General features: G+C 45.1%; 1 protein-coding gene across 1 annotated transcript in view; it reads right to left on the bottom strand.

Annotated features, from left to right (window-relative positions):
• The window catches only part of LOC306738065 (stonustoxin subunit beta-like), a gene marked incomplete at its 5' end in the record, with an annotated part of 19731 nt that extends 14762 nt beyond the window's left edge, over positions 1 to 4969 (bottom strand). Inside the window, one exon of the mRNA XM_079219893.1 lies at positions 4781 to 4969. Coding sequence (XP_079076019.1) covers positions 4781 to 4969 — 189 coding nt within the window. The remainder of the gene's footprint in view (positions 1 to 4780) is intronic.
• Between the last annotated feature and the right edge of the window lie 5308 nt (positions 4970 to 10277).

Raw genomic sequence — 10277 nt, 5'->3', positions numbered from 1 at the left:
ACGCTCCATGCTGCCTCTCTTACATGTGAATACAAAGGTATAATGTATTGCGCAATAGACACCATCCAATGGGACACTAGGGGAACAAAGTGGTTTCATGTCAACGTATCCTCACGCAACGGTTCCTATTATTTCATACGTGCAATTTTCCCACGAAAGACGGCCACACGCGTCGACTTTCCGCTCGTTACACGCAAACAGCTTTTGAAATAAACGTCACTGTGATAAACGTTGAAGTGCCGTTACCCAAGTACGCAAGTTGTAGGAACTATTTATCGAATATTATAATTGTCCCGCAGTGGGGAAATTGCAAGATTACAGCAGCAGTGCAAGCAAGAGACTTATAGTAAGTAAAAAAAAAGTAAATATAAATAAACAGTAATAAAAACAGTGAAGAATAATACAATAGCAATATTAAATATACAGACAAAATAAACAAAAAAGTATATAAATGTATTTATATTGCACCAGATGAATGTAAGTAAAGATGCCAGAGTGATTTTAGTGTTATAAGTGTTCGTGGTCTACTGTGAGCTCAGCTTGTTGTGCAGCCTGACAGCAGCAGGAAGGAAGGACTTCCTGTCCCTCTCCCTCAGACACCGGGGGCGAGTCAGCCGGTGATCTTCCTGATTCCACAGATGTGTCGACACACAACTCTTTTCACTTTTATTGCACTTCATGCAATGCAACTCCAGCGCCTGCCTGCTTAGCCCCGAGTGCTGCCCGGTGTGACCGACACTCAACACTGCGCCTGAACGCATCGTTCAGTATTGAGTGTGACTGTGCGTCACTGAAGTGACCCTGCGCTACCATGCTGCTCGCGCTACGCCTCCTGTGTGCTATTCCACTCTGTCTTTCGGGTTCCCGGGAGCTGAGAGCAGAGTGCGTTCCCGCCTCAGCGCGTGGAGACAAAGTGTGTACGGACCGCGCTGCTACTTCACTGCTCTCGCTTGTGCAGCTACGAATGAGTCGGGGTAGCGATGGCCACACAGCGCGTCCTGTTCCCACTGGTACGGTTCACTTTCCCAGTGTGTTTCAGGTCAAACAACTTCGTAAAAAACAACATTCATGTAATCAAAACTGTGGAGCCTCCGTGTTGTCGGCTTTAAAGCTGCGTCAATACATTCTCAGCCACTAGGGGGCGGTGAAAACTAACAACCTAAAGCTCCGAGCATGAACGGAGGCATTTATTTATTTATATACAGTGTATATATATATATATATATATATATATATATATATATATATATATATATATATATATATATATATATATATATATATATATATATGTATACCTACAGTGAGAATAAGCTAAGCTTAAGCAACCTTACATATATAATTGCCTGATGTATGTCTTGTAAGTCAAAGTTAAGGATAGGAATATAGACTGTTAGATCTGATTGGTCAAGTCTTGTCTTATCATCGCAGCATTGTTTTTTTTTTGGGCTCACTGATCCATATTTTCATTTGTGAGATTGGCACTGAAACAAGTTGGTCTTCTTGACTTGATTTATTTTATTCATGTTCCATCCGTGAGGAGATCGATGGATAGTTTTCTGCCCTAGTCACTTAACTAAAATATCATTTAGGGTATAATACACTCAGGGGATTCATTGAAAACATGAATAATGGGCTCATATGGATACATATCATAATTTATTGGGAAAAAACTATTCTATGTAAAACAAACAGACATTCAGCCCGAATGGAATGATCCTTTGTTTCAAAACCACATTTTCCACCATTGCGACAATTGAGATAAAAATGTTGAATAGTCCGTGTGTGTGTGTGTGTGTGTGTGTGTGTGTGTGTGTGTGTGTGTGTGTGTGTGTGTGTGTGTGTGTGCACACATTATTTAACCGTATCGGAAGCATTCCTCTCACTAACTGTGAATGCTCGTTTTGCAGTCAATAAGGCAGCTTCGAGAGGAAGTCTCAAACACACAGTTTGTCCTGGAAGCCCAGATGCATTGTGGGTATTTCATTAACAAAATGCCAAGATGGTGGACAGCACTCATAATCATAAATGTATATAACTCCTTTATCTTTTATAGCTATGGAACCAACAGGTTATCCTTTATTGTTTTCATGTTTACGTTCAATAAAATAAATCGTCACACAGCCACAAAGAACATCTGTTATTTGTATTTATTATTCATGTAGCAGAGATGCTTGTTTAGGGATTAATGAGGTGTGTTAATGTATATGGTGAACTTTATTGCAGAAAACATGAAAAAGAGTGTGGAATGCCCCATTAGTGGAGAAATCATCGTAAATCTGTTCTCCACTTGAGGGGCACCTTAGATCAAGTGTTCTCCACTTAAAGGAACCCTCAATGGCAAGTTGTCGTGTTTTCATATTCACTTTTTTGATATTTTGTTTCTAAACATGGGAACACCAGTATTACTATAACCTAGGATAAATACAGTCCTGTTTACTACTAAGGGATGCATCGTAGGGTACACACAGTACGGAGGGGAAGAGAGAGGCAACAGAAAGCAGCAGGTGTGCAAGTGAGAGATTTACTCCACTTGTTTATTTGGCATCGGCTATAAACTGTGTGCTAAATTGAAAAGTTGTTACTATTTTAGTCGACTAGAATCCAAATGCATTGGACAAAATATCCATCATTTATACATTTTTTTCTTTTTTTAATACTTTGAACATTTTGACTCGTTTAACACTAACGTTACAAATAGTCACACTATCACTAACATCGGGTATATTTCACCTGATATAATGTACCTGATCAAATATACTTCATCAAAATATATCAAAAATACAACAATACAAGGCAAACTGAAGTGCTCTTCTTTTATTTTACCCTATAGAACTTCTCATGAAGCGATAAACAGGTATCATGGGTGGACCCTGAAAAAAAGCTAAAAATCGGGTGAAAAATTAAGGAATCGTCAATAAAACATGATTAAAATATAGATAATGGAGCTATGAACTTGTTCTTGTTAGAAGGCCTCCTGGACGCTTCGCTCCAGAGGTTTTCCAGGGACTCCTACGGAGCTAAATCCAGGCCATACGTTTTGTTCATTTGAAAAAAATATTTGAACACGAAAAAAAAATGTATCCGAAACTGTAAGAAGAAATAGTGAAAATTGAAAACTGCAAAAATATATTTGATTCAAAAAATAATTTTTCATACACTTATTTTATTTCGAATACATTCAAATACATTGTTGAATTTTTCAAAAATAAGACCGCTGGCCCCGGATAAGAGGAAGTCAATGGATGCTGGAGTAGCGAGCAGTCAGGGTTGAGTTCACCTGGTGAGCTGTTTCATCTGTTCAATGCTGGGATAAGACTCTGAGTTTGGTGATAAACTCAAAGCCCCTTTTTCAAAACTAAAACTGTAATCTCCTCATCCATAAAGTCGATTTAATTCATGCTAAAATACCGTATCCCTTGTGAGAAGAGGCGTGTGGTTTTAAATTAAAGAAAACTCTTCTGAAAGCGGGTCAGATGGCACATAGGAGGGAGTCACTTTGATGTATGCCTTGTCAATGTGGGACCAAGGATCAGGTCAAAAATGTTGAACCGAAAAACACGATTTTTGGACGGAAAATACTTCCTAACATGTCAATGCTTTGCTGGATTGTGATCATTGTTGCAGATGGAGATGCGTTTGGTCATAATCTTTCTAAAGATGTGCAGAATTAGTACTTTACCTTTTTAAAGTATACCTTTTTTCTCGAGGAGTCATTGTTGCTCAGACTCTTGACTTTTGATCATATTTATGCTGAAAGTTGAAACATAATGTAGGAGTTGCGGCTTCGTTAGAGATCAAGGACAACAGGTCTGGTGTTCATATCGTAGCACTGGGGGCCCCTAGGGTCCATCTGGTGTTCATATTGTAGCACTGGGGGCCCCTAGGGTCCATCTGGTGTTCATATCGTAGCACTGGGGGCCCCTAGGGTCCATCTGGTGTTCATATCGTAGCACTAGGGGCCCCTAGGGTCCATCTGGTGTTCATATCATAGCACTGGGGGCCCCTAGGGTCCATCTGGTGTTCATATCGTAGCACTGGGGGCCCGTAGGGTCCATCTGGTGTTCATATCGTAGCACTGGGGGCCCGTAGGGTCCATCTGGTGTTCATATCGTAGCACTGGGGGCCCGTAGGGTCCATCTGGTGTTCATATCGTAGCACTGGGGGCCCGTAGGGTCCATCTGGTGTTCATATCGTAGCACTGGGGGCCCGTAGGGTCCATCTGGTGTTCATATCGTAGCACTGGGGGCCCCTAGGGTCCATCTGGTGTTCATATCGTAGCACTGGGGGCCCCTAGGGTCCATCTGGTGTTCATATCGTAGCACTGGGGGCCCCTAGGGTCCATCTGGTGTTCATATCGTAGCACTGGGGGCCCCTCGGGTCCATCTGGTGTTCATATCGTAGCACTGGGGGCCCCTCGGGTCCATCTGGTGTTCATATCGTAGCACTGGGGGCCCCTAGGGTCCATCTGGTGTTCATATCGTAGCACTAGGGGCCCCTCGGGTCCATCTGGTGTTCATATCGTAGCACTGGGGGCCCCTCGGGTCCCTCTGGTGTTCATATCGTAGCACTGGGGGCCCCTCGGGTCCATCTGGTGTTCAACATTTGTTTATTCTACAGAACGGACGTGCAAAGCCATTTTAATTGAGCCATTTAAATCGCTTCTCTCACGGTCAATACAATTGGAATGAATCATAAATCACTCTAAATTGTTCAATCCTTCAAGTGGAGCGTTGAGCTCGAACATTCTGCTTTGCTTTCAGTAACTAATAAGCCGTACGTCAATGATCCTCATCTCCCACCTGTTCAGCCAAACGCGCTTCTGATTCGAAGGCATCAAACCGCCGACCTGATTGATGAGAACCGGCGCGCCTGCTGTCGGTGTCGCTGTCATCTCCCTCCTGATGATCCCTGTGACGTGTGACACCCCGACCAAAGCGCCCCGGGACGGGTTGATCAGCCACGACATGATTTTTCATGATTTCCAGCAGTGACGTCTCACTCCGCTCTGCCGTCTGAATGACAGCAAACCGTACGACGGACCAATCGGAGAGCGGCTGCTGGCCAGCTGGAATACAAATAATAATACGTTCATTCAAAAAAAGGAGGATCAAAGCAAAGAACGCCAGAGGCAGGATCAATGTCATTGATTCTATTCCACATGAAATATTCCAGCTGGCAGCTTTCTTTCAACCACAGGAACAACACAGGCTCATTAAAGCTCAAGCAGAACTGAAATAACATGACACTCAATAACAATAATAACCACTTCATGTGCAATGTTACTTTCATTCATCTATGTGCAAACCTTCTACTACTTTTTCAGTATTACATGTATATGTTAGTGTTATATCACTTATTATACACTTCATAGTTGTACTCTTGTATCATCTTTGTTTCTATTTTACTATTATTATCCTATTATATTTTGCAATGGTGACTGTATTACTTCTTTTTATACTTAACAATTGTTATTCTATTGTCCATATATGTTTAATATTCATATTCTAATGTTTTGTGCTGTTTTCAGTTGTAATCTTTGACAAAACTCTGGCTCAAAAATGTCTTTTAGAATTAATAAAGTTCTATCTTATCTCATTTTAATTTGTGTTCTGGCATTGACCTTCATTTAAATACATATATATATATATATATATATATATATATATATATATATATATATATATATATATATATATATATATATATATATATATATATATAGATTAAAATGAGTAATTATCACAAAACACTTGGGAATGCCACGTTGCAGGTATTTGGTCAGAGATGATGGCGCTGCATGAAAGCTGAAGATCTGATGATCTGATTGGCCGTTAAATAATCAATGACAATCCATCCAATATTAGCGAAGATATTTCGGGAATAAAGACAACAAAGAGCAACCTCAAAGTCGGTGGATTCGTCCCATGGGAACCGTGAACATCCAGATGTTGAGATGACACCTGATGAGGAAACAGACCTGACGAGGCGAGTATTGAAATCCATTCAAAACGTTGTGACGTGTGTTTTATTCCCGTCAATCCGTTTCCTGTCCACTCTCAGACCAGAGCAGCAGGCCACGCCTCCAGCCAGAAGTCCTTTGCTCAGCAGTTTCCTCCCACTTTTCCTCCATGGTCCCTGAGGCCTCGCGGCTGTTTTGGAGATTGAATCCCTCTGGTGTTTATTCTGCGTGACACGAAGGTTTCCTCCAGTCCATCAGAGGCCTCTGAACACCCACGGGTGCTGTTTACTGGAGCCAACTGGTGTGGAACATGTTAGACTTCTGATATAGTTACAGTGAGGAAACATGTGTAAATGTAGATTACACACACACACACACACACACACACACACACACACACACACACACATGCACACACACACGTGCACACAAGCATGGACACAAACACATGCACACACATGCATGCATGCACACACATGCACACACATGCATGCACACACACGCATGCGCACAAACACATACACAGACATGCATGCACGCACACACATGCACACACACACATGGACACACACACACGTGCACACACGCATGGACACAAACACATGCACACACATGCATGCACACACATGCACACACATGCATGTACACACACGCATGCGCACAAACACATACACAGACATGCATGCACGCACACACATGCACACACACGCATGGACACACACACATGCATGTACACGCACACACATGCACACACACACGCATGCACACACACGCGCACACACACACGCATGCACACACATGTACACACACATGCACAGACACACATGCACGCACACACACGTGCACACACACGCATTCCCACACACACATGAACACACATGCATGAACACACACACACACACATGAACACACATGCATGCACACACACGCGGTGTGATTTGACTGAACACTATGGGTGTGTGTGCACATGCACTCTATTGGAGGCCGGTCGTGTCCGTGCTCCAGCATCCCGGTGCTAATCCATCTGCTAACGCAGTCAATGGCCACCCGGTCACAGACAGCAGAACCCAATCATCGTGCTCGGGCAGCAGCCGCATCATTCGCCGGTGTCACATCTGTGGCAGCTTCCCGATGTCGTTTGTCTCCGAGCTGAGCCGCTGGAGCGGAGAGAGACGACCGGGGCATGAAACCGCACAGGCGCGCCGCCATCGAGGCTCGATACGGCGGACCGGAGGGGAGACGCAGAGCTTATGAGGGGAACACGGGTCAGAAGAGGTGAAACCGAGCAGGTGTTCTGGCACCAGAAGGTGTAGACGTTGTTCATTCGGTAGATTTAAAGAATGTGATTATTATTCCAATGTGTTTGGGTCGTCAGCGCTTTGTCGAGCGAACAAGCCGACTCCACGGGACGCCATGAGGTCACAGGGGCCACGTCTCTGGAGGCGGGTGACCCTGTGCGTGTGAATGCGTGTGCGTGTGTGTATGCGTGTGTGTTTGAATGCGTGTGTGTGCGTGTGAATGCGTGTGCGTGTGAGTGTGTGTATGCGTGTGTGTGTGTGTGTGTGTGCGTGTGCGTGCGTGTGTGTGTGCGTGTGTGTTTGAATGCGTGTGCGTGCGTGTGTGTGTGCGTGTGTGTTTGAATGCGTGTGTGTGCGTGTGAATGCGTGTGAGTGTGTGTATGCGTGTGTGTGTGTGTGTGTGCGTGTGCGTGCGTGTGTGTGTGCGTGTGTGTTTGAATGCGTGTGTGTGCGTGTGAATGCATGTGCGTGTGAGTGTGTGTGCGTGTGTGTGTGCGTCCGTGTGTGTGTGCGTATGTGTTTGAATGCGTGTGTGTGTGTGTGAATGCGTGTGTGTGTGTGTGTGTGTGTGTGTGCGTGCGTGTGTGTGTGCGTGTGTGTTTGAATGTGTGTGTGTGCATGTGTGTGCGTGTGAATGCGTGTGTGTGTGTGGGTGTGTGAATGTGTGTGTGAATGCATGTGTGCGTGTGTGTTTGAATGCGTGTGTGTGCACGTGTGTGCATGTGTGTGCGTGTGAATGCATGTGCGTGTGTGTGTATGTGTGTGTGTGTGTGTGTGAATGTGTGTGTGTGAATGCATGTGTGTGTGTGAGTGTGTGTTTGAATACGTGTGCGTGCATGTGTGTGCATGTGTGTGCATGTGTCTGTGTGTGCGTATGTGTGTGTGTGTGTCTGTGTGTGCGTGTGTGTGCATGTGTGTGAATGCGTGTGCGTGTGTGTGTGTATGTGTGTGTGTGTGTGTGAATGTGTGTGTGAATGCATGTGTGTGTGTGTGAGTATGTGTTTGAATGCGTGTGTGCGTGCGTGTGTGTGTTTGCATGTGTGTGTGTGTGTGTGAGTGTGCTTGCGTGTGTTTGAATGTGTGTGTGCGTGTGTGTGTGCATGTGTGTGCGTGTGTTTGTGCGTGTGTGTGTGCGTGTGAGTGTGCGTGTGTATGTGTGTGTGTGTGTCGGGGAGAGACATTGTGTGTGATGGATGACCTCGGGCTCTGTTTATCACTGCTCTCAGCTGCTACACATAGTCCTGCACACACACACACACACACACACACACACACACACACACACACACACACACACACACCGATGTCCTGGACATTGTGTACTGGTGTGTGTTCAGATGACTGTGGAAACTGATTTTTAAAGTGCAGACAAAGCGGCTCTCCTTTCTTGTCTTTTTTCTTTCTCCACGGAGGTCCTATAGTCATCCGCCCTCTTCTTGTGGAGACGTACTCCGGTGGGTCAGCAGGGGTCAGCAGGGGTCAGCAGGGGTCAGCAGGGGTCAGCCCTTCTTCACTCAACATTGTGTGAAAAGCGTTTCTTCTGCTCACCTGCGCCTCCCTTACCTCCCCTCCGCTGGGAGAGAAGGAGCCTGTCAACCAGAGGCTGAAGCTAGAGAGGAATTATTTTCATGTTTGGCTGAATGTAGACACACACACACACACACACACACAAACACACACATTCACTCAGGCGTAGATGTGCATACACCTGGATGCACGGACGCATGTACTGTAGATACTCGTGCACTCAAGTGTGTGAAAAAGACTCGTATACATCCCTCATTCCCTCAAGTGTTTTCCCAAGGACACCTTCCGGTTGGGCTGCTGAGAGAATTCCACACAAACACACACATATACACACACACACACACACTAACACACACTTGCTCACACACACACACACGGACGCACACACACGCATGCACACACACACACATGCACACACACACACACACACTAACACACACTTGCACACACACACACACACACACACGGACGCACACACACACACATGCATGCACACACACACACAAACACTAACACACAAACACACACGCACACACACAAACACGCATGCACACACTAACACACACACATGCATGCACACACAAACACTAACACACAAACACACACGCACACACACACGCAAACACACACACACACATACATGCACACACAATCACACACACATATGTTGTTACACACACTAACACACACACACGCATGGGCACACACTAACACACACACACGCATGTGCACACACACAAACACACACATATATGCACACTCACACAATCACACGCACACAGACACACACACAAAAACACACACACACACACATGTACATGCAGACACACACATGCACACACACGCATGAGCAAACGCATGCAAACACACACACACACGTACATGCAAACACACACGTCGTTACACACACACACACAAACAAACAATATCACAACACACGTCTCAGCTCCAGCAGGTCGAGGCAGCACCAGCCATCCGTCATGGCTCTCCAGTGTTCAGCCCACTGTCATCATCCAATTACCAGCTGGCATCGGCCATGAATCAACCAATCAGCGCCGGCCGGGGGCTGTCCAAATATCTGCTACGCTCTTGCTGACAGGAAATAAGCTGCACGGGGGAAAAAATCCGACAACATCCTGTAACTTTATCTGTTTATAGCTGAGAGTCAGGCGGCAAACAGCGAGTTCATCAGCTTAAAACCAATAGCCCCTTTACTTGAAAATGTCATCCCCAAACTAAAAAGGGTGTATCTCTGCAACCACTATTTGAATAATGTTGGTGTTATAATAAAAGGTACACATGATCCCACTGCCCCTGGGATGCCCCTCCTCTCCACCTCCCCCTGCCCAATGGATTGTGGCTATCTGGATCATAGACCATGCCTACTACTGATTATATGAATAATTTCTGTCACATTCATGTAATGTGCTGTAACTCCGTTACGTTATTCATTCTGGTCACATGACATCTATTGCTTCTGTCCATCCGGG

This window comes from Taurulus bubalis, assembly GCF_910589615.1.
Source record: "Taurulus bubalis genome assembly, chromosome: 6".
Lineage (NCBI taxonomy): Eukaryota > Metazoa > Chordata > Actinopteri > Perciformes > Cottidae > Taurulus > Taurulus bubalis.
This window is presented reverse-complemented; position numbering and strand designations above follow the sequence as displayed.